The 25945-nt window shown below is 38.4% G+C and overlaps 2 protein-coding genes across 6 annotated transcripts in view; one reads left to right on the forward strand and one right to left on the reverse strand.

Moving 5' to 3' along the window:
• Positions 1–283: 283 nt before the first annotated feature.
• Positions 284–19226, reverse strand: gnrhr1 (gonadotropin releasing hormone receptor 1). Its single transcript, XM_086062770.1, has 4 exons — positions 18941–19226; positions 17649–18191; positions 10871–11072; positions 284–9230 (listed from the first exon to the last, which is right to left on the reverse strand). Exons 2-4 carry the CDS (start codon positions 18174–18176, stop codon positions 8824–8826), a joined length of 1137 nt encoding a protein of 378 aa, XP_085918896.1. The 5' UTR covers positions 18177–18191; positions 18941–19226; the 3' UTR covers positions 284–8823.
• Positions 3480–25945, forward strand: part of LOC147158110 (triple functional domain protein-like) — a 31388-nt gene continuing 8922 nt past the window's right edge. The window contains exons 1-13 of one of the 5 annotated variants that reach the window (XM_086062766.1): positions 3480–3581; positions 6418–6512; positions 6959–7750; positions 10895–11118; positions 22860–23062; positions 23211–23357; positions 23433–23544; positions 23776–23891; positions 23977–24102; positions 24460–24654; positions 25207–25322; positions 25558–25624; positions 25709–25818. In XM_086062766.1, the coding sequence (XP_085918892.1) occupies positions 22907–23062; positions 23211–23357; positions 23433–23544; positions 23776–23891; positions 23977–24102; positions 24460–24654; positions 25207–25322; positions 25558–25624; positions 25709–25818 (1145 nt within the window). In that variant the 5' untranslated portion in view covers positions 3480–3581; positions 6418–6512; positions 6959–7750; positions 10895–11118; positions 22860–22906. Of the gene's footprint in view, positions 7751–10894; positions 11119–21708; positions 21984–22859; positions 23063–23210; positions 23358–23432; positions 23545–23775; positions 23892–23976; positions 24103–24459; positions 24655–25206; positions 25323–25557; positions 25625–25708; positions 25819–25945 lie in introns of those variants that run through there. The other 4 variants (XM_086062764.1, XM_086062765.1, XM_086062763.1 and 1 more) reach the window with 4 other exon arrangements.

Genomic DNA, 25945 nt, shown 5'->3' on the forward strand with positions numbered 1-25945 from the left:
CCTATCATGTTGGGTTAAGATTTTAGATTCAACAAGGGGTAAAACAACCCATGCTGATGAGTTACAGCTTCGAAGAAACGGGTTACCATCAGCTAAGCTGTGGTTAAAAATTAAAAATGTTTTTTTTTTACTGCAGATTTTTTTAGATGATACAACTTTCCACATACAAGGGTAAAAAAAAAAGAACTTAAGGGGCTGAATAATTTTGCAGGGCACTGGACATACATTACTCCATGTTTAAAATTCTGCAGACAAACCAGGCTGCATGAACCACACCTAGTACATAGTTTGACATCAATTTTATTGAGTACCGTATTTGATTCTTCACATGACTTCTGGTCGAATAAGTTTAATAGTGTCTCATTCAGTAAATTATATATTGCACTTACTGTATTTTAAGCATACAAATACTGTACTGTCTATGCACAACAGGTTATTTCTTGCCAATCACTAGAATTATTAAGTTTAACACTGACTAGTGACCAATTGTACATCACATATCACATTCCGTGTTTCACAATCATGCAAGGTTATAGAAATACTACCATTGTCTGTATTTTGGTGGGAAAAACACACATTCTGATATAATATTAAGTGTAATTCATGTCTGGGTCATGAATGTGTGCTTGATGTACCATTTTTAAGACCCCGGCAACGGTTTACCAATCAAGCTGCTCAACCATTTTTTATTGCCAGAACTGTATTACTTTGTGTACACTGCAGTATTTACAATTACAGTATACCAAACTCCAGTATACTGAAATTAATTTCATTATATGGAGGAGGAAAACACTGTAGTGAATTATAGGCTGGCCTGATTCAACTGCATGTTATGTTTGTATGGACAAAAGTTTCCGATATAACCCTAATTAAGTGACTATCACACTAATGATATGTACACCATAGAAAATGCTTTTTTTTTTCTTACAAATTGTGGGTGATTGCTGTGTTTCATGCCCATAAACAGCAGAACAGGAAAAAATCTGAATTAGATCCAATAATGTTGCTAGTCTGGGAATTGCTGTAAATGCAAACAAACACGTTATTACCACGCATTAGGGGTGCGAAGTAGGGGGTTTCCTCGAGTGCAAAATTTGGGGTGGTGCAAAATTCCAAAATAGGAACAAGTATAGTATCCTACAAGAAGTAGGCTTTGTTAGGTATTCCAAAGACACTTACATTTTTTGAACATGTGGGGTATCTTTGCCGCATTTTCTAATTGGCTTTACCGTCACTTCAATTTCCGATATGTAGAACTTTGATTGGTTGCGACATCAGTAAGCATGTCATCATCACACAGACGGAGTGATGCTGAACAAAAACAAGAAATACAATCTAGGCTTACAGGTAATATTGGATCGGGGGACCTGAGCTTGCAATTTGAGTGGGGAAAATAAGCTGAGGATGAATTTTTGCACGGGTGTCCAAATGTAGGTAAACAGTGTAAGAGATTTAACAAGTTCTTTCTCTTCCTTCTCTATTGATTTATTTTTTTTATATCTATTTTAAGATAACCAAAGGAGGTAATTTAACAAAACGACCAACAAAAATTGTTAATTAAACACTGCTGGATGACAAAGAATGCTGAAAAAGTTCAATAGAAGTCTACTTGGTGGAGCTATTGAATTCACTTGTGTCAAACTTTTTCAGCTTTTTCTGTCTTTCAGTAGCGCCTACTGTTTGATGAACCACTTTTGTTGGTTGTTGGTTAAATTGAATGTCATGCTTATCCTAAAAAAAAAAAGTTTAAAATGTTTAAAGTATAACTTAATCCGAAATATTATTTGTGCCAGTTGTATTCTTTTCTACAAACCAAATTGCTACAGTCTCTTTAAATGATTAATTTGATACTTAATGACTTTTAAATACTCAATTTAATAGAGGAGAACTCTGACCAACCACATTTGCACTGATAGTTCATTATTTAGTACACACTGTTGTCACTACATTAGCCCGAAACATTGATCTTGCAGTGATGGAAAGAAGCTAGTGTTAGATTATTAACATTGTTTTTCTGTTTCAATTTATATTTTAATTGTTTTTTATATTAGTTAGAGATGTGTAATAATAAGACAACAGTTCATTCAGATGTTAGTCAATCTATAGTCTTTGTTCTCTTCCCTGGGGAAGTAAGGTTTCTGATTCAATCTAAATGAGGGGATGTCTGTAAATGCAATCAGAGGTCTGTCCATAAAAATCCCTGGTGCGAGGAGGCGCCGGGGGCCAATTGTTTACCCACATCTGGAGTGGACTAAGATAGGAACTGAAGTAAGATAATCAAGTTGTGTATTTCACTCTGCTGACAGGACAAGATGAAAGGGGGGGGGGGGAGTAAACTGTTTTTGTATAAGTAAGGGAGAAAGGAAAGAGGGGGCACACTTCTAGACCAGATGCTGTTTGAGCAAGGTTCTTAAGTGTCTTCAGAATTCTGAAAATAAAGCTGGCAAAAAACTTCTCCACGAGACTTCAACTTTGAATTTGAACACGCAGAAATCAAAGAAACGATTTCCAACAATTGGTGAACCCGACGCTGAATTCTTGAAGGAATGGTGACGTTCTAGATGTTTGCGAGCTGCAGCGTTCACGGACGGGTTGAACTTCTAGGCCTAGATAAATAAGTACGGTAAGTGGAGACTTTTGTCCACGTAGGGAAGTTCTGTCTGTTTGGGACCGCTGCAACTGGTTTTCGTCTTCTAAATTGTCTAAATTTTTACATGAGGTCTGTGTGAACAAGTTGTAGTTTGGTGTCGTTCTATTAAGAAAGGGACGCGGAGTCCTTGATTTGGGATTTTTCCTACGACATTCAACTGTACACGTACGTGGGGTGGAGCATGAAACGTGACGTATATGCTGACCTGAAATGTTGTGCGCAGTTTGATACAGGAAGAAGCAGCGGCTTATTAATTTGTTTTGTTTTATTACGTCCCGCTGTCAAGGATCCGATAGACCATAATTGTTGTTTTTATGAATATTAAGAGATTATGGTAGCGCGCCTGCCTCGGCAGTTTTGTTGGTGAGGACCGCTTTGTGGGTAGTTCATGATACCTCTACATAAGCGTCCATTTACACGTGATAAGTTATTTTAAAATTGCGCGCCCTGTTGAAATTGAACAGTTTTGGGAGATCAGGTTGATTGCAGCGGGGATTGGATTTGTACCACTGTATTTGCGATCAAGAGATCACGTGATTTGTTATTTATGTATGTTCAAGACATCTGTGATGTGTGTATGTTTTTGTGGGCGCATGTGTTGTTCTTGTAAAATTGTTTAACGTTGTCGAAAAAATGTAACCTATTGAACTATCATACTACAAGTGAGACGTCACTGCATTAATAAATATTAATACTACTTGAGTAGAATATAGACTGAAGTGGTGAATAAACTACAAATGGAGGGCGATTTTGAACGCAACACCGAATGGTTTGACCTAAAAGTGCTTCCGGTTTATAGTCGGAACTTATTCTTGGATGCACAAGTTAAGAATGCTTCCGAGGTTGCAGTCGGAGCCATGCCGACAAACGTCGACGAAAAATGAAAAAACTTATTGGTTGATTGAATGAAAGGCTGTCGCTGGAAAAAATGGTACGAGGGACTTTTGTATTTTCTTTGAATGATGGGAGAGTCGTACGGAATTGTGAAATAAGTGGATCAAATTATGTGAAATGCTAGAATGTTGGCTTTGGCCAGTTCCGCTAAAATAGCTCGGAGGGGCTTTGATAGAAGCTGGTAATGATACAGTGGCTGATTTTGATGCTATAATAACTTCTCCTCCGAAATGTGCTGAGCCGTACGGGTGATTTGTTTAGAGCTATTAACCCGTTTACTGAATTACCGTATAAAACTGCGGTTTGAATGCTGCATGATTTGCAGATAGCGAATTGATAGAACAAAACCGTTTATTGTTTTAGAATGAATAAAGAGTGTGTGCGTATGTACTTGCAAAAGTTTGAGAAATTAAGAGGCTTGTTAAGTAATCGTGTGTGACCTAGTTACCAAAGGTGGGGGCTGCCCTGGTGGGTTGTGATTGTGAGTGAGAAATGGGGTATGGAGATTTTGTTTGTTTTTCTTCCATATCCTTAACTGTAAGTTTGGGGTTGGTTTTGAGTAAGATGAGACTGGTGTGATAATGGCGTTTGTTTTTCGAATAGGAATGTGGTAAAATAGGTTTTGTGATGTGATAATGTTAAAGATTTTTTTCCGCTCCCCCTCTGTCTCTAAAAAACAGAGAAAAACAAGGGGGGGGGGGCTGTGTGTGTGTGAGTTGGGGGTTGTAATAATGTGTCCTCGTGATGGGAGTTTTTCTCTTTTCTGGGTAAGAGAAGAATGATAAAAAAATTAAAATAAGTAACAGTATTTGAAGGATATTGCTGAGTTCTTGTAGAAGAATATTAGATTACTGTTTTTTTTTTACTGACTGAATTGACAGTCTTTTACACTATATTATTTTTGATACGGGCAATTAACTTGTTACCTTTTTCTTTTCTAGGCAAATTAATCAAGAATAATGAAAATATAATGGTATTTTGTATTTGAGCTATATTGAGTTAACATAATTATACCTACATCTGTATGGCTGTGGCTAGATTTAAGATAGTTGAATAAGAAGTTATAAATGTTTTTGGAGTCGACATGATAATAATGATTTTTAATATTTGTTTTTTCTCTGAGTGTGTCATTTCAGAAACTGATGCTTAAGTTCCAAAGCAGATGGGGGTTTGATGACTATCTGCGAACGGGATGCGCCCAGCTCTGCTGATATGTTGTATTTGCAAGTATTTCTAGTGGCTATTTTGAAGGGCATTCCCAAAAAACAAGTTATGGTATAGTTGAAACATTTTTGAGAAAGCAGGAAGTGAACTATCTTGCTATGATCCCACCATCCTCAGTCTGGCATTTGAAGTGCATTGGATCAGGCAGGAGCATTCATTGGTCAGGTGAGCGCCTGGGAGGGCCGAAATGTGTCATCGGGTCCACGATTGCAGACAGCAACCTCCAGCGTCTGGGTGGACGTAGCAGAGATCAAAGAGCTTCACGCCACAGCAAAGTCATTCCTCTGTGACCAACAAACATGGTGCTCAAATTCCACAATGCCCAGTGACTGTGTGCACGCCTCATTACAGAGACATATCCCCTACGGCTGTTTTGCATCCAGTGGAAATCTCAATGCCTGCTTTTGAACATTGCCTGACACAACCGCCGCCCTGCCATCTGCTGGCCAGGACTGAACATTGACTACTAAAAGCTGGTGGTCCGACTGGGATGCGACCCTTTAATCATTGATATGCTACACGGGTTGTATGCAAGGCATTTTTAATGTGTTGGATGGGGAAATGTGATCTATAGCAAGGTATTTCAGGAAATTGAAAACGACATATGTGAATTTGAAATGAGGGATTAATAATTACTCTATTTTATTATTGGGTTTAGCCTACTAAATGTTTGCCTATTTTCTTGGGAGAATCAGTTTCTGAATTGGTACAATGGGAATTTAACTGATACGATACGATATACTTTTATTTTCCCCGTGGGGAACTTTTTCCTGGACTCCGTCCAGCTGCAGCTATGGTATAGAAAAGATGATAGAATAAAAAGAGCAGCAATGAGTAGAAGACTTCCCAGAAGTCTTCACAGTAGTATATATTATAAATATATATATATATTATCTAAGTATATGTTCTATATACATAATATTGAACCATACATCTTATCGTACTAGTTAATGTTATTTAACAAATAACAGCGAGTTTGATGGTTAATTTTAGATTATTTTTTTTTCACAGCACTGTGATTTATGAATCCCAGAGATATTTTTTTTTGTGCTGTGTTTTTTACGAGCCCCACTACTCTGTAGAAGAGGTGAGGTTGATTAGCAGTTTGAGAATAATTTTTAGTTTGCTTAAATCTAGGAGTATTGTTTTAAATTTTTGCTTTTGATTATGAACCTTTGTTTTACTCGTTGAGAGGGTAGATATTTGTAGGTTTTGTGTAATTCGTATCCTGAATTGGATTAATGTGGTTACCTCTATTTTTATGGCCCCAAAGTCCTCATATACTTGTGTCTTAGATTGTATCTGCTTGTGCTAATTTTTATTGCAGTGTCCTGCAGCTCTCTCGTTTACCTCACAATCTGATTTAGAGGGTTGTGTTATTTACGACGTATTTTGCGGAAAGCTATAGTCTGGTATTCCTTATTTATGAGCTACGAAGTCTTGATGTGTCTTCCCTTTGATGTACCAAGCGTGTTTGAAAAGATCAGTGGATCTTTGTCAAAAAGAGGGAGAGTGAACAAAAGGACAGTTCATGTTTAAGAAATTAATTAATGTAGACGAATTAGTAGATTAAAAACAAAATTAAAAGGTTGTGGGGTATCGGCCTATACTCCAATTGACTGGGTGAGTCTGAATGTGATAATCCACAGTCTGAATATGAATAAATCTACCAGAGGAAATCAAACGGAAACAAAGTAAGTTTGAAGCAAGCGAAGACAATAATGAAGCATATCGCCAAATGAAGGTAATTATATTATATTATATCTTTTATCTCAGAAACAATTGAAAAATGTAATGTTTGGAGCCCAGTGTTTGCAAGAGATTATATGATATGCTAGTAAAATGATTCCTTTCAGGATGGTGAAAGGCACATTCATGCAAATTTAGAACAGTAAATGTCATGGTAAAAAATTACCTACTATTATATGAAATCTATTTGAAAAATAAATATTTACAAGCTCTGTCTGTTGTATTAATGAATGAGCGAATGTCATTCAACTCAATCAAAGGCTGGGCTCTATTTTCACTGTCACAAAAATAGATATTTTCCTGTTCCAACAGCACAGGACCTACGGATCTTAATCAAATAACATTTACTAATCCCAACCAAGAAAAACTATCAGGGTTTTTTTCTCCAAATAAAATTTATGTGAGTTTATGAGAGACTAAATGAACATTTTTCGCTCTCAGTTTGATGAGAGAGCTATCCGAAGTTCTCAGGAGAAGGAGACAACATTCCACAACTGGTCTACAAGGCTGCCGGAAACGTCCCAGGCTCAGCTATCTCATCAACTGATGATCATCAATCTTATCACCTCCGACCTGGGAGCCACGTCAGCTGATGACCCAGTGTCCGGTTCTGGAGCGGCCGTTTGAGGACATCAGTCAACAGAGATCAAATCAAGTGCCTTTTCTTGGGCAATCATTTCACGAAGAGTCACATTTTCGGGCAGAATAATCCCGGTGACAAATCAAAGAATTTAGGGAAGTCTACCCCAAAATTCTAGAAGAAGAGAAAAACTACTGTGACACTCTTCTCATTCAACAAAGAACAAACCAGAGATGACTTCAAAGCAAGAACGAATCTACATCTGCCGATACATTGCGACACGCTTTCTTGAACAACATTTAGTGTTAAACCTCACACATGCTATGCTTATTCCACTGAAAAAGCCGGGGGACAATTGTTTACCCACATCTGGAGTGGACTAAGATAGGAACTGAAGTAAGATAATAAAGTTGTGTATTTCACTCTGCTGACAGGACAAGATGAAAGGGGGGGAGTAAACTGTTTGTGTATAAGGGAGAAAGGAAAGAGGGGGCACACTTCTAGACCAGATGCTGTTTGAGCAAGGTTCTTAAGTGTCTTCAGAATTCTGAAAATAAAGCTGGCAAAAAACTTCTCCACGAGACTTCAACTTTGAGTTTGAACACGCAGAAATCTAAGAAACGATTTCCAACACTAGCTAACCAAGCCAGTAGGTAAGCATAAAGTATTTGTTTTTTTAATACACCAAATGTACAGCACAAAATTATTTTAGAGGCTTCAGCCAAATTAAGTAGCTTTGAGTTTTGTCTCATTTTATTGTAGCTTAGCTAATTACTGTACAATTCTCTGGCAGGTAGCTAATAGTGTAGTTAAGCTAACGTTAGCCTATAGCTTGTTGCTTAGTTTACGACATTTTCGACATAGCTTGCCTAAAACACTGATACCAGATTGTTGCTTTTTATCTAATTTTTATCTGTAGCCACAGTAGCAGGTAAGAAAAAATGGGAAAAGTGTTGATTTATACACTAATAGTACACTAATAGTACACTAATCCACCTAAATTAAGTAGCTTTTGGGTTTAGCTACTTTTGTCATTTTATTGTAGCTTAGCTTGTTACATTTCTCTGGTAGAACAGCATATAGCTTAGCCCACTATATATTCCAAGTAGCTTGCCTAACACTGGTATCAGATATACAGCTAATTTCCATCTGTAGTCCCTAGGCACTTAGCTTAAGAAAAAATAATAAGAGTTGTATTGTTGAATTAAAAGAGAATAGCGGCGGCAAATGCATATAATTTGGTAATTATTCAAAGAGAGATTGGTTGATTAGCTGCTGATAAATTCTATCTATCTATCTAAAGTCTATCCAACCTTGTGGGAACAATTTAGGGACTTTTTATGTGTCATCATGCCTGTGCCACAATAACCATAATTAAAAGAGTTTGTTTAGAATTTAGAGAAACCTCAAATTTACAAAGTCTTCCCAGAAGAGTGAAGTACAGTACAGGGAGCTAGAAGATGGAAAACAAGCTCTTAGTTTGCAGTACGTGTCACAATAAGCAGGTGTTCCAATACTTTGGCTCACCTAGTGTACATTCATTTAACATAGTATACATGGATGGTGCAGCATATTCAGTTGTATCTGAGAAGTTAAAGTGTTTACCATGACTGGAGTCTTCTTTTTCTTAAAAAAGTCCCCCAATCACTATTCCCTTGATTATTCCATAAGAGACATCCGAGGTAACCAGAAAAAAGCAAACAAACAAAACAACGTCATCTGTCTTTCACGGGTTACCGCTGTGTGGGTTGGAGCTCAGGTCCGACTCCATCTCCCCAGCAGCTCCAGCGTTTCTTGCTGAAAGGCGATCCACAGAGCGCGGCGAATCATTTCTGTTGCGTCTGGTGCACGCCATCACATCGGCCAGGTCAGCCCGGAAGGAGGTCGTGTAAAAGCCGTAGATGATGGGGTCACAGCATGTATTCAGGTTGCCGAAGACAAACAGTATGTGGTGCACATACTCTGGAGTGTGCTTGATCATGGTCGGTTGGAACCAGTACCAGATCCCCAGAATGTAGTAAGGGGTCCAACAGATGACAAAGGAACTGACAATCACGATGGTCATCTTGAGGGTCTTCATGCGAGCTTTGGGAATCTTGTCCTTTCCACTCCGTCGCAGGCATCGCTCACCATCTGCAGACATAAAAACGGTCAATTTGATCTATACTAAAGCTCTTGCACCGGCGACATAGTGACTTAAATGAACTAAGTGGTGCATGCATTGAGATAATGTTTCCCACACCATGTTAATACTTGGGTGGGCCACCCAAGTAAATTGGCCACCACCCAAGAAGTTTTCCAGAAAATCGATTAAAAATATATTTAAAAAGAAAAACAAACGTGTCTCAACAGGATATACCGCATGTAACGTCAGTTCGCAGTCACTCACTTGTGAATCGTGAGGCTAGAGGAGACGTAGTAACAGGACATAAGACACATTTTTTTAGTTTTTTTAAGGATTGGGGGCTGGAACAGATTAATGGTGTTTCCATTTATGCCAATGGCGAAAGATGATTTAAGATGTGATAGATTTGAGTTATTCGCGTGGTCACGAAGCAAAATGAAACTCATATCTCAAGGCACCACTGTACTGAAATAAATTAAATATACGTATTAATTCAGATGCACCTGTATAAACAACAAAGCAACATGTGGGAGTCATGTTGTAAGACACATTTCAACCATGAATAAAGTGCAGTCATTTAAATTGTTACCAATACAATTGTGGTAATATACTACCCAGATGAGAACAAGCAGGATAACTAATTAATGGTTGGGTGTTTGATTTTGTTAACAAGCATGAAAGTTAAACTGAAAGCAACCCTATAAAAGTGATCATTCTTGGCATAATTGGTTATTGTGTGAATGCTCAGTTCAAGTGTTCTTATTATTCATTTATCTTTGAACTACAATTAATACTATTTAATTTATCTTTGAATTGACTTCATAAGCATTCAGCTTAGCATCCAGCTATTAGCATTCAGCTTTCAGCATTCCCACGCAATTTCTACAGAAATTGCACTTAGTCTAGTTTTGGCATTGTTGTCTTGTTAAAGGTCATCAATGCATTTTTAAATAAATGTCAAACTTCTGCAGCTGTTTGGGAGAAAATAACTCAAAGCTGCACTCTAAAAACAGTTGGGTCAAAAATAACCCAACTATGGGTCAAAAATGGACCGATCCTCTACTTGGGTCAATTTGACCGAACTTTGAGTCAAGAAATGTGTCTTTTAGTGTAAAACAACTCATAAATATTAGTCCGATCCTTTACTTGGGTCAAAAAAAGGGTCATTTTGTATAAAACAACCCAGAAAGTTGGGTCAAATTGACCCATAATGTAGATTGGTCCATTTATTATCCATAATTGGGTTACTTTTGACCCAACTCTTTTTAGAGTGTGGCATGGCTCACTTGGTGTCTACTGTATATTAATTCAGAGTCAGTGACATTATAACAACTAATGGTGGTGCACCCTGGCCTGGTTCAATTATCGCATAATACGCAAATGTCACACAGAAAAGTCTGATCAGAGATTTCAAATGTAGAACATCTCAGCCATGAGGCAGACATATAAACTAGATACAATCAATACATATGCACTATAATCCATAAATCTAATTATAAACACAAATTGACAAATTCTTCAAGTCATCTATTTGCTGTGTTGGGACTGAATTGGGCCTCTCTCGCAAAAAAAGAAGAAGAAAATAATAAGAAAAAAAGAGGGGAAAAAAGGGACTGAATGGGCCATAAATGTGCCAACTTTCACACACCTTTGCTCTTGTGCATCTGCCCAGTGATCTTGGTGAAGATGCTGGTGTAGCAGAAGGTCATGACAAGCAGAGGGAAGACATACAGCGTCACAAAGTGAAACATGTTGTATGCCGTCTCCTGCCAACGGTGCTGGAAACTCCCGTGGGTCGCACACTGAGTGAAGTCAGCTCCATCTGCTTTAATGGCCCGAAAGATGAAAAGCTGAGGATGAGGAGAGTGAAAAGATGAAGCATGCACGCAGTCACAGGTAAACACTTTTGTCGTTTGTTTGCAGTAAACAAATGTGCCATTTGTTTAGCTCATACAAACGCCAAAGAACTTTGAAACCAATAGTTCTTTGTTGTGTGCATTAAATCCCTTTAATGCACCACTTATACCATATGGTGATAGTCTTACATGTACAAGCTCAACTCAACAATGAAAATGTGCATCAAACATTTTGTCCAAACCATTTTGAAGATCTTCAGTACACAAAACGGCAGCTAACCTCAGCTCTTCAGCCCACCAAATCCAATCGCAGCGTTAGGAGCAAATCGGGCTTTCGACATGGTTATAAAGGAGACTTGAGGATCGAGCCTGCAACCTTTTTACAGTTAGAAGGCCATCAATTGACCACCTGAGCCAAGCGACAACACACTAATCTGGAATTACCCCACTCCTGTAAAGACAACAATCTACCCTGTAAAGACAACAATCTTGGTAAAGTGCTCTGGCTTTACTAATTAATAAGGGGTGCATCAATTTCAAAGGCAAGAGTCAGCTATCTATTTGCAGCACTATGAAGCTTGCCTTGAAAAAAAAGGGGGATGGGGATTATGTGTGCAGTTGACTACATAAATCTAGAGTAAAAAACAAAAACAAACAAAGATTACTGTAGATCATTGGTTCTTAACCTTGTGTTCACAGTCCAAAGTTGGCTCGTGAGCACCAGTGAGTGGGCCGCAAAATCATTACAATTGTGCAGCCACAAGAATCGTGGGGTAGCGTATAACTGTAAAAAAAAAAGTTGTTTTTACAGGAAAAAACTTGCAGCTGTGGTTGCCAGAGAAATTCTGTAAAAAAATACAGTGCAAATGTAAGCAACTTTATAAACCAACTTGTGCATTTTACTGGTATTGAATGTACCGGTACAATAAACAGTAATTGCTTCTAAATGTTGCCGGGATTTACTGTACAATAAACAAAATCTGCTTGTAAATTTTACAGAACAAAATAGTGTAAATTTAACATACTCTGGTACTTCATTTGTATAGCACTTTCCTACCTTGCAAGGCCCTCAAAGAGTTTCGCATTTTAACTACTCATTCACCTACTGACTACACAGCATCAGGAACAACTGGAGTTGTATTACCTTGCTCATGGATCGAACCAATAACAACCTCAGGGTTGTAAGATGACCATTCTACCACTGAGCCACACCACTTTGTTGTTAAGTTATGAGTAAAGTACTTTTGAATCTACAAGTTCAAAAAGTACCGTTTTAACAGAATTATTCTGGTAACAACAGCTGCCATTTTTTTCCGTAAAATAACAGATTTATTTTTTAAAGTGTGCTAATAAATTCATAAATAGGTCTACAGTATATCAATTTTAAATGAACATGATACATTTAGTTTAACCTTTATATTCACATGGTTTTACTGTATATCTAAATATTCTAAATTATTTTGGCATAAACAAAATGTACCAACAAACCTACTGACAAAAAGTGTTATTGTAACATTGCTATGATGTAATTTTAACTGCATCCCAATGTGTGTGTGTTGTTTTTTTGTTTTTGTTTTTTTTACAGTTTATCTGTGTTTAAATTACAGTAATTTGTTAACCCCCCCCCCCCCAAAAAAAAGAAAAAACCCCAACAACAAACAAACAAGTCTTAGTGTCAAATCCACAGTTGTGTTTGGTTCAGTTTTACAACATATGAATGTAAATTACACAATGCTTCGTTGTTTTGGGATTTACAACTTTTTGATGTCATTATTTTACAGAAAGTCACTGTTAATTCTACAGTATATTTTACCAAATAAATATAAATTAGTTTGTTTCCATGGAGATGCTCAGTTACAATTTAGTTTCCTGCCACTAGGTGACAAAAAGGCATCAGACTGTTATTTACCTGTATATAGAAGAAGTGGTAGAAGAAACCCAACAACTAAAATCATGAAAAGTATTTAAAAAATAAATCTCAACCATATTAAATACGGCTTTGTGAGTGGAGGTAACAAGGCTGAGCCAAGAACCCAGTGTGTCAAGTGAACTCAACTTTATTTATAAAGCACTTAAAAAGAAGCATTGCTGTATACAAAGTGCTGTACATGTAATTTCATCTCCATCTATGAGGGACCATAAGGCACCTTAACGGAATTAAAAAAATTACATGAACAAAGAAACACAGGGGACAGCTTCACCACCACAGGACAATGACCAGAGACAGAGTGTAAAATGACCAGAGACAGAGTGTAAGTTCACAAGTACACAGCCATTCCATTTTACAAAGAAACTAGCATTCTTAGGGAGTACGTTCTCAAGTACATTCTTAGGAAGACCGTACTGGAGTTCACAAGACTGCATTATTGATCATGAGAAACAGCAAATGACAGAACAAACAGGCAGGAAACAGCGAACACCAGAAAACATGAAAGAAAACCAAATCAGATGAAAATACAATGAACGAACAAAGCCACGGTCCAAAACACAGATCATGACAAATGGGGCCCTCCACTCTAATTAATGTCATGCCTCAATTAGTCAGTCCACAAAATGCATGAACACTTCTCCACAAATTGACGTCCCCTTTATCGACTCAGGAACAAAATAACAGCTGTCGCCACTAGGTAGCTTATTATGACCTCTTACCTTACACTTCTGCTATTGGCCGTGGCCACCTTTTCATCACGCTCACATGGTTATATTTTTCCCTGTATCAGCACAATTTAGTGTTTCCACTGTGACGTAGCAGAGAGTAGCACGAGATCCTTTTATAATGTGACACCATAATAGCAGGACTCTGTGTAACTCACAAGTGAATTTTACCAGAAAATAAAATTTGATCCACATGAGTCTGTAAATCTTCTTTCTGCCATAACCTTAGAAGGGGTTTTAGTCTCTATGGATTCCGTACCAAATTTTAACAGACATTTACAGAGTCCTCAATGGTCCGGCTCCTCCATACTTAGTCCAGCTGGTGTCATTTAATAATCCTGTTAGGTCACTGTGGTCTGATGAGTACCCTCAATTAACTGTCCCCCAATAAAAATAAATAAATCAAAAGATAATTTAACAAATGTTTCTTTAGGAAGACATTCCAATTGGATTTAAAAAAAAAAAAAATTCTGTTACTAATAACTGTAGAATGTTTTGTGACTGTATTTCAACCAGCACTTTATCATTCCTCGTTGTAAGACGACTTATTTCCAAACTAGACACACTTTTAAAAAAAAGAATAAGAATATATATATAAAGTGTGTCTATTTTATGTGACAATTATTTAATAAACCCATGACTGTATTAGTAATAGGAACTAAAGGTAAAATAACATATTAATAAAAAATAATCTAATCCAAACGTGGCGTCGTAATTTTTGTGTTTCATGATCACGTCAGTCTTGAGTTATCTTAACAATTAGTATGGTTTAACAATTAGCATTGGCTTCTCCATATTTGGTTAATTACTACTCGTCATCCCTTTGTGAGAACAGTACTTATAAGAAGTGGAATTTATTTACCACTATGGAGGCCATAATTATTCATTTAGGAAATGGAAATGGGCGGCATGGCTCTGTGGTAGAGTGGTTGTCTCCCATTTGTGAGGTTGTGGGTTCGATCCTCACCACTGGTGACTATGTCAAAGTGTCCTTGAGCAAGACAATGAATCCCGATTTGCTCCCAGTGAACCTGGCAGCACCTTCCATGGCAAAAGCCGACCACTGGTGTGTGTGAATGTGTGTATGAATGGGTGAATGTAAGGCATAGGTGTCCTGCAGTTTTTGGATGTTTCCTTTCTCCAACACAGCTGATATATGATCAGCTCATCAGCAAGCTCTGCATAAGCTTGATAACGATCCTGCTGATTGGAATCAGCTTGTGTTGGAAGAGGGAAACCTCCAAAACCTGCAGGACTGCGGCCCTCGAAGACCGCAGTTTGACACCTATGATGTAAGGCATTGTAAAGAGCTTTAGGCACCATATGGTGTAATTAAAAGTGCTATATAAAAAGCAGTCCAATTTACCATTTAGTACATACCAGTTAGCAACTCCGTAATATGTTTATCAGCACAAGTCGCCAGCTAAAGCTCGTTGTTAGCTAGCTAGCTGGTGTTGTCATTTCATTTATGTCAATTCTTGTGTGATTGAGTTGGGACAAAATAAGTCAAAGTTGGCAGGTGGGGTGACAGAGGCACAACAGTGTAATTCTGGTGAAATGTTCTGCTTCTCCCAGGCTATAAATGACCCAGTTTGTTTCCTAGTGTTTCTTGTTGTTGTTGGAAATACCAAATCAAAAACCATCACAATGACGCGATTGTCAAGCATATTGTTTAGCTATCGTGCTTGCGGTCTCGGTTATTCAGACAGGAAATCCAAATGCAAGCTCCCTGTCAGCCCATTATCCACCCTTCTCTCCTATCAATGATAGATCTGGTCCCAGCCTCAACAAGCTGGCTCACTAGCACTATTTTTAGCTCCTCTGTTTCACAGAGGCAACTGTGGAGAACAAAGGCTGCAGAGGCAAAGTGTCATAGGTTTAACCTTTACAGATATACGATATGTCATCTCACCATGCGAGTACATGGAGGCGAGTGATATGATATGATTTAAATACAAACATTCTTGATCAGCTTCTGTTTTGTGAAACTAAAGTAATAAATAGCACACCTGTCATGAAGATGTTATGAGTTGTTAACAACTGGACACCTTGACACCAAACCAGTCGTATTCCTCAAGGATAATTGAGATATTTTTACAAAGCAAAGCAAAATCCTCAGCAACCTGCTTGTCATAAATATTTAGCAGAATTCATGAAAACCGTCTTGAGATCCATTCTTGTTACAGTTTTTCTCTATAGGTTTGGCACATTTCTTGAAACTGAGATTACATTTTCAAAATACCATGGACAAATCCCAAAACTACCTTACAATTGGTCTCAACTGAATGGCATTTCCCATTGCTCTCATCAAATTGCCAACGTCTTAGGATATGTCTCAATTGCCTCAGTGGATCTGTGCAAATGGTTGTGTACATTTAGCCTACAGTTAGCACGACACCCACATTTAGATCTTGCTGATCGAACTGGATTAGTTGTTTTTCAGCCTAATGGCTGTACTCTCCAAAACATGTCAGCAGAATTTCAGTGTGTAAATCATAATATGCCAAATCATCTGTTCAATTGTCAAATTAGTCAAGCATATCACAGGGGATCAGTGTAGAGGATGGTTGAGACAATCACACCGTTTTTTTCCTTGCAGCATTGCAAGGGAAAATATCGGCTGCGATGTGGATGAAAACCTTTGGCCAAACAAAGAGCAGCGTATGAATGGCCAAGAGGGGGAAGGTAACGATAGTGACTACACAGTAAATTCTGTAGAGTAAATTTGACTCTATTTAGATTAAATTTGACTCTATTTTGAGTGGGACCAAATAAACTCGGTTTAGAGTAATATTTACACTTGGAAGAGAGTCAAATAAAGAATTGATTAAAACAAATAAAAGTCACTGAAGGGTTGAGGAACCTTCAGGTTGGGGGACGGCCGCAGTACCACCTGAGCTGCGCCACTTCTACTGTTTGCTCAGCTCCAAGATGTTTTTGGTCTCTGAGTTATGAAGATTCCAGCTAACACGAGCGATATACTTACTACAGTAACACACAGTAGGAGCTCTGTTGCTCAGGGCATCGATTGGCTGTCTCCCAAGCTGAAGGTCGTGAGTTTGTTTCTCAACCCTTAAGTGACTTTTACTTCTTTATTTTTCACTTCTTTATTTTACACTCTTACAAGTGTAAATATTACTCTAAAACTGAGTCTATTTGGTCCCACTCTAAATAGTCGAATTTACTCGACAAAATTGACTGTGTAATGAAAGTGTTACAGTAGTTGGTTCTTCATTTACGCTGTGTGCTAGGTATAATTTTAGTTATTAGTTTTTCATGAATATACAGATTTCGACTTACACTATCTTTTGTCGCACTCTAATGTGTAAGTAACTTTGTGTCAATAAAGTGTTGCAATTTCCTTGACTCTGAGTATGTAAAACCGCAAACTTTGAAAACTGCTCTTGTAAAATAATTTTTTCCCTCAGTTTTATATATAATTGTATTTTGTTAGCTGTTGTGAGAAAACATCTAATGATTTTGACTTGTGGTGTTCACAGAATGCCAAAGGGATGATGCATTTTGGGGGCACTGATTACTTGTATGACATAGAAATTTGATTTTGACACATATGAGCTTTTGCAGATGATCCAAAGAGTTGTGCAAAATCATCCAAGTTATTTTTGGTAAAATAACTAAGTGAATGCAGATGAGCCAAAGCAATTGAGAAAGATCTTTGCAGTTGTGACTGTACCGACTCTTTGTTTGGGAAAGGAACTTGGAGTGAAGCATGTGTGAGCAGTTTTGGGATAGATATATGCTTTTGCTAATGAACTGATAGGTTGTGCCAAATGAGCGTGCAGTTTTGAAAATGTCATCTCAGTTTTAAGAAATGTGCCAAACCTATGGAGAAAAGCTATAAGCGTGTGTTCTGACAAGCTCAGTATCAGCGACATAGACAATATCGTAGTGTACCTGTGGAGATGCCAGCAACAAGCTGAGTGTCCAGGCTACCAGCAGCATGCGTTTGTTCCTCAGCCCAGCATCCAGGGAATCCAGAGGATGAAGAATGGCACGATATCGGTCCAGACTCACCACAACCAATATGAATGCTGCCGAATGCATGGCAAAGAGTTTAAGGAAACACAACAACTTGCACATAATGTCCCCTGCATACCACTGCACCGTAATATTCCAAATAGCATCCAGTGGCATCACCACGAACGTCATCACCAAATCGGCCGACGCCAAGCTGGCGATGATCGGGCGCAGGTGCGCTGCCAGGCGATAACCTCGGCCCCAGCACACACTGATCAACACTGACAGGTTGCTGAGAGCAGCAAAGACAAAGAGCACCAGGGTGGCGGCCACTCGGCAGCGGGCGGCGACAGTGAAGGCTGGCGCTTCCCAGTGCGGTGAAGTGGCGTTCAACGGAGAAAGGGCAGAGCTGTTGAATAGAGGATATGCAGGTGTGGAAACCCACACTGAAAGGTTCCTTGCCATCCTGGCAGTCAGACTCTGAAAACAAGAAAAGCATTTAATGCAATTAAATCAAAATCAGGTTTTAAAAACACAATGCAGATTTCAAGAAGATAGCACAAGGTGGGTGAAGGGATGGATGGATGGATGGATGGATGGATGGATGGATGGATGGATAGATAGATAGATAGATAGATAGATAGATAGATAGATAGATAGATAGATAGATAGATAGATAGATAGATAGATAGATAGATAGATAGATAGATCGGATGGAACAGACACATTTACATTAAAACATAAACAATATGATCAACAGCCAATTAAATTCCTCTATGAGCCACATATTCACTATGAGTATGACTTTCAATTCTTACAAGATGACTGAAAAACCTAACTCAGTGTCTGAACGACAAATGTATGCGTAACTTGTAGCCTAATGAAGCCATTTGTCGGTTATCAGCCAACAAATAGCAGTGGTGCAATAGCGCCCTCTTCTCGTGAACTGCAAGAAGTCCTAATGCGCAAAAAGAAATCACTCAGCGTACGCATTCTGTCTGCAATATAGCACATCTGCAGGCGAATACGTCAATAAATCCCATGACCACACGCGTGCACGTGTGCACCTTTTTACTGAGCTATGAAGCAAAACAATCATGACAGCAGAAAGGACAACTTCTCCGGTTTATTATACTTTAAGGACGTCCACGAATTGAACTGCATTACTTGTGCACCCATTAAAACACTATATGACCGAACATCGTCAATATAATCCGCAATATTCTTACCTGTAATCTAATGTTTGGGAATTTATTGGAGGCGAGGTGACGTAAAAACCCTCAGGAATCGTGTTCCAGAGAGGAGCTGTCCGACGTGCTGAAGCATCACTTTGTCTCAGACTCTTCTCTATATCCAATGCCAGTCTCGCGGTTTTTAACCACCCATCGGTCTCTCTCTCTCTCTTTTTTGTTTAATTGTTATTGCCTTATAACCACCTCTGTGGGCTGGTCATTAAGACCGTCTCCGGGCACGCGTTATGTCCCTTCTTGCGAATTCCGCGTGAAAGAGAAGCCCGGATCGATTCTGATTGGTTAATTGGGCTGCATGACGTGGCGACTGCTGCAGTCTGAGCAACGTGTGTGACACATATAAGATATCTTGGGGAATTTCCAGGAATATTACTGCTGCTTTGGGGCAGAACTGAGAGGAGAGGCTGCATCATAAATAATAAATAGTGTTATTAATGATAAACAGGCGCATCTTAATTAGAATATTGTGGAGAAAATAATTTATATCATTAGATAAATTCAAAAATTATACAATCCTGCGCACAAATTTTTTTCTAACCCTTGGTAACTGTGGATTTAGAACAAATTGTGTTACTTTTACCCAAGGTTGGATTAATAAAGATTGGATGGAAAATTGGGTTTAGGCAGGCTGAAGAGCTGAAGATGGTCACTATATTTTGACAGCTGTAGGCTATACTAAAGCTGAAGTAAATATAATGTGACATTTTTGGAAAACTTTGTGGGGGCTAGATGGCTCAGTAACACCGTAATAAATAATTAATAAATAAATAATTGGAGGTTCATATCCTGGTCCGGCGTCCAGTGCAAAAACTATACAGAACATACAGTAATAGAATCAAGTGACATGAGAAGGGAAAGTTTAATATTCTTCTGAGAAAATATTGGTAATAAAATTAGTATTCTTTTTTTTAACCGCGGCTATAATGACAACCTGGTAATCGATTTCTTGGTAGGTTTAACTTGTCAGTACACAGTAAATTATTTAAATTTTACTCTAAGAAAGACTATATTCAGTCCCAGTCTAAACAGAGTAAACTTTAGACTTAAGAGAATAAAATTACTCAAGGGTTGAGGAACGATCCCACAACCTTCAGCATGGGTGATGGCCACTCAACTACGTCCACTTTAGGTATGCCACACCTATTGCAAAAGGAGACCAAAAATGGAGGATTCCACCTGACCATGAGCAGCATATGGTTGAGCGGGTAGATTGGCTGTCTCCCAACCTGAAGGTTCTCCGATCGTTCCTCAACCCTTGAGTGATTTTAAATACATACATTTATATTTTACTCTCTTCCAAGTGTAAAGTTTACTCAGTTTGAACTGGGATCGAACATAGTCTTTTAAGAGTAAAATGTAAGACTCAGACTACTTTTTAGTACCCTTGTTGGATCAAAATCTTGACATAACATGCTGGGTCAAATCACTAACTGACACTAGAGGCTAAGCACAGCGACCACTCATCCAGGAAGTCACAAAGGATCTGAGGATTACATCTCTAAAGAACTCCGTGGAGAAGAGACATCCCTGGCAGAGTTCCAAGATGAAAACCTGGACTGACCAAATTAGAAGATAAAAAAACAAAAACAAATCAAAACACAAACATCTAAATGATTCCCAAACTTCTCGGAGAATATATTAGCGACTAACAACATGAAAGGTGTGTGTTGTGACAACAGCATTTCAGGAAAAAGTACACCATAGCAGCAGTCAATCATGGTGATGCTAGTGTGATGGTATAAAGCTGCTTTGCTACTTCAGGACCTGAAAGATTTGCTCTTATTGATGAAACCATGAAATCTGCTCTCTACCAGAAAATCCTGAAGGAGAATATTTGTCCAACAGTTTTTTACCACAAACTGAAGCACATTTGGCTTTAGGTTTGAATGAACAAATGAATGAATAAAAAATATTGTGTTCAACGGAGGGGGTGGGAGGTTGGTTTAATGTTTTGATTTACCCAAATACTTTTATAAAGTTCATTCAAAGCTGTAATTTTAATACAGTGCTACGGCAATAATTTGCTGACGGTTATCATAGAATTTAATATTGGGCCATGCCTAGTCTGACATTTGTAATGTCACGGACTTTTCCAACTGGAAAAGATGCACTTGACACAGAAATAAAGTGTACGTACTTAGGTCAATTTTGACAAAATTGACAAATGTTATTTGAAATTGTCCTGCATGTATTTGCAATCTGTTACAAGAGCAAGTGTAAAGTGTAATTGTCCTACTTCCTGAGCTAGATAAAATACAGCAAAATTCTGATAAGATTGTTCTTCCTATCATTTAGCCCCAAGCTCATTGGCTTCCCAGTGATGAGGACTGGCTAATTGTAGCTAAACACACATGATGTTGTGACTACACTCTAGTGAGGCTAGGAGATATTTAGCCACATTAGCTAAGAGGTTTCATAAACCAATGCCTACCCGGATTAGATAAGGTATATATTATCAACCCTCTTTTAATTTTGTTAAAGTTTCACATTTACTATGTAAAGTTTGCAAGTGAATGTCCAAAATTAGCTGTTTTTAAAATACTACTGCTGTTATATCTGTTCACCCAATTGTTATTTTGTATTAGTTAGGCCTATATATTTAAACTCAATAAAGTTTTTTAGTTTTTAGTTTTTTTAAGTCCAGGCTCCCTTTCGGGTTACATGTTGTGTGATGTCCTGGTGTTGAAGTTGATATTATTTAAAAATAAAAAAAATATATATATTTTTTTTAATCTGGCATAATATATACAAAAAATAGTCCCATCACAGACATTTATCACCTGTTAGACCTTGACCAGGGTGCTGAAATTATTGTCGAGATCACAGAGCGTGACGTCACGAGAACCTCTTTGATCAACTGAAAACTACTGCGCATCAACAGAACTTCCCGAGTTTTGGAGGAGCTGATGTGGATGTTTTTGGAGTACACACAAATATCATCTAAAGACAGAGACTTTCTTTTTTTCTTTTCTTTTCTTAACCCAGTGGATTTAAGCCTGCTGATAACTTCGAAAAGCTGAAGGTGAGTCCTATTACGCATGCATGGTATGTTCACCAAGTATAGTCCTGTAGTAGAGACATGGCCACCTGCTGCTGGGACTGTATAATTTTGTTAGGTTTTTGGTTAGAAACGGACTTTTCAAAATATGTGGGTCAGCCACTTGTATCATTTTAGTGTTGCTATTTTTCTGTGTGTGTATGTGTTTGTCATGTTGTTAAAATATCAAATTGAATGTGTGATGCCTGTGAGTTGGTAGCCGTTACAAGAGCTTCGCAAACGTCTTCTTACATTTGTGTTACTTTTTCCAAACGTTTTCTTTTTGTAAACATTTAATGTTCCTTTTGCGTCGTGCGTGTAACTTTGTTGTGAACTACAGAATTTTAGCCGTGACGTGAGAGAACCGCGCTTATTGTGGATGCCGAGTAATCGAATCGACAGTTTCCCCAACGGCTCCGTTTTGATTTAACTTTCTCGATTCAGAACTAAATTTTATTTGGTAGAATGGTTATGTGTGATAACTGTTATTCAAATGTGCCTTCTTTTTGCGTGATGTTAAACCGTTTGCACTATGAGGCCTTACTGCGTTTATGTGTGTGTGTGTTTGGATGTTCTCCGTTTGTCCACTATGCTAGAAATCTGCCGTTACTGCATATTCAAACTTCATTTTGCATTCAACCTGATGACGTACGTCATATATGTGTCCATGTTCTGTGTACCAACCGCCAATGCGAAAGGAGCTATTTATTATGTTCCATGTGCAATTTATGTACAACGTTTTATTACAGCTGCTATTGTTTTTTGTTGTGTAAGTTGAGTAATATAATCACTAGAAATGCTGCCACGAAATCAGGCTTTTTAGTTCACAACAATCTTCTGTTCTACACCTTCTGCCTACAGAAGGCCCACCTGTGCGCCTTGAGAGTTGATTAGTGCACACAAGACGGATGTTCTGCTGTAGAAAATCCAGAACCCACGACATGGACCTGGGCAGAGACTGTGCAGAGGGTGTGACATTCGACTGGCCGCAGCTCTTGAGCAAAACGCCGAAAAAACTCAAGCTGGTTATGGCTTCTGTGGCATTCTACGAGACCTCAGAAAAAGTAGGACATGCATTAGACGTCAACATTTGATTCCATATCAATGAATTAACCTACCTTGATGGCTAATTTTAACACATGTAATTCTTAAAAGGTTGGTTCCTGGGAAACAAGAAAAACACCATGGACTGACTTCATTTCTCCCTTGCAGGTGTGCCATTCTTTGGACTACCTGGAGCAGGACTACATGCAAGAGGAGGACTGGTGTGGAGGAGTGGACAATCTCGACCCCAAATGTGAGGCGGATCTGACCCTCAGGATCAGTAAACACTTGGAGCAGAAGGAAGTCTTGCTCAAGGTTAAAATGACACACTGGAAAATACAAACATTGTTATACCTCTTAACTTAAGTGTTTGTCATTTTTGTCACTCAGGCGTGCAGTATGTCCAGGAGAATCGCGGATATCTTCTTTAAGTACAGGGAAAGGAACCGTGTCAAGTTGGGAATGCAGAGTCACGTCGACTCACCGAAGCAACAAGTTAAAAGTCAGTATGGACAAAATAATTAGATGTATTTGCCAAATTTGAGCCATAACCAAATGCTAGCATAAGAAAATGTGATACTTGTACAAATAATCAGTGTCTTTAATTGAGCACAAATTGTCCTTGAAAAATTACTCAGAGCACCACTAGAAAATTGTAAAATACAGTTTTAATCAAATAATCTTTTCATCATCTCAGTTACCCTAATGTGTGAGTGTTATTTTATTGTCACAGAAATCCTTGATGGCCTGCTGGAGAGAGAGGACCGAGTCCTGCACTTCTGGAACATGAAGATGGAGAGTTTGGAGCAGTGCCAGAATTATGTGGCATTTGTATGCCATGCCAAAAAGGTGAAAGAGTTAGAAAACATTATATCTGACTTCCTGGCCGTGAAACTCAATCAAAAACATCACACATCTGTTTGTTTGTTTTTAGCTGCTTGGGACCATTCAGGACAAGGAGGAGATTTACCTGTCCACACACTGCTCTACTGGCTCTGCCATCTACGACAGCAGGCAGGACCTGTTAAAAGAGTGCGAGGACTTCCACATCATTGCCAAGGTGGGTTGTGCGTCACACTCTTGTCTTGGCATTTGGATGGAAGCTAGGGGTGAATGATTTCTTAAACATAATCTAATTGTGAACATAATGAAATATTGCGATTGTGATTCAAGATGTGATTATTTTTTCAAGGTGCCAAAAAGGTGTGACCAGGACATGCCTAGTTTTATTAAACAATAAAAATATGACAATATTACAAATGACAATTAGTTTTTCTTTTTTCTTTTGGTTTTAGTTTTAAATTCACATATTGTTAATATTAGTCAACTATTTTCCTGTCTAGAAACTTTTCTGTGGAGCAATTTCCAACACAAATAATACGAGCATGCATACATACTTTTACTCACTCATCTGCAGGAAATAGAGGAGTGTGTGAAGCTGCTCATCCAACAGGCGGACGAACACTGCGGCAAAGGTCACCGTCACGAATGTGAGTTCAAGAAATGGGCGACAGAAATGGACAATTGCTACCAGGACTTTTCCCTGCGAATGGACAAGTACAGCCGCAACATGGAGAAATCCTTTAGTACCTCGTCCGACGCTAGCCAGGCTGTAAGTCTAATTTGACTATGTTACCAACTACTTTCAGACACTGTAAATTGTACATAACTCAAATTGTACATAACATAAGAAAAAAGTTGGCTTCGGCCTTCCTGGGTGGAGTTTGCATGTTCTCCCCGTGCTTGCGTGGGTTTTCTCCGGGTACTCCGGTTTCCTCCCACATTCCAAAAACATGCATGGCAAGTGAATTGGACACTCCAAATTGTCCATAGGTGTGATTGTGAGTATGGTTGTTCGTCTCTGTGTGCCCTGCGATTGGCTGGCAACCAGTTCAGGGTGTACCCCGCCTACTGCCCGAAGCCAGCTGGAATAGGCTCCAGCAACCCCCGCGACCCTTGTGAGGACAAGCGGTACAGAAAATGGATGGATGGATGGATAAGAAAAAAGTTGCAAATCCAATTGCCTTGCTTTTTTTAAGTCAATGTCAAAGCCAAATTAAAGTACAAGTACTAAAAAACTTGCTTAGGTCAACAGATTCCTTTACCTAAATTTCCAGTAAGTATATGCAGTAATATGCAGTACTTTCTGTCTCTCATTTTTCAGAGTAAGGATCTCCAACCGGATATAATTCCTGCCACAGCTTCGGGGTCAGACGTCAAGGTGAGAGATAACACCCATAATGTCGACGAGAAGAAAAGAAAGTCTGCATGCAAAAAAGTGTAAGTGATTCATTATACTATTTGTGAAATTGAAAATACAGTTCAACACACAAGGGGTGGCTTTACTGAATTAAACTAAAGTAGATTGTGGTTTAGTTATTAGCCATTGGCTGGCTTACAAGAAGACGTCAATGCAAAATACATTTGCAAGATTTCAAGTGCCTTCCTAAGCATCTCATTTGCTTGGCAGCTCAATAACAAACAGAATCGTGCCTTGTTTAATGTTTTTGTATAGGTTCATCATTGCAGAGCTGATTGAGACGGAGAAGAGCTACGTGCAAAACCTGCGGGAATGCATTGATGTGAGTTTCACTTCTGTTAACATTCTTTTTTTAACTCTAACTAACTAAAAAAAGCACAATGAACTTTTGTGTGACTTCATGCAGATTTACCTGTCAGAGATGACCAGCGGGGTGGCGGAGATACCTCCAGGAATCCTCAATAAGCAGCATGTCATCTTTGGGAACTTGCAAGATCTTTATGAATTCCACCATAAGTAAGCATTAGCAATTACACTTTTTTTTCTCTTTATTTTTTTTTACCCCAGAGGAGCTTTGTCTACGTAACTAAAAATAAAAAATAAAAAAAAATAAAGAAGAAGAAAGAAAACAAACCAAAATGAG

This window comes from Leptonotus elevatus, chromosome 19 (genome assembly GCF_054856555.1).
Source record: "Leptonotus elevatus isolate MCC_2025b chromosome 19, RoL_Lele_1.0, whole genome shotgun sequence".
NCBI classification, from domain to species: Eukaryota; Metazoa; Chordata; class Actinopteri; order Syngnathiformes; family Syngnathidae; genus Leptonotus; species Leptonotus elevatus.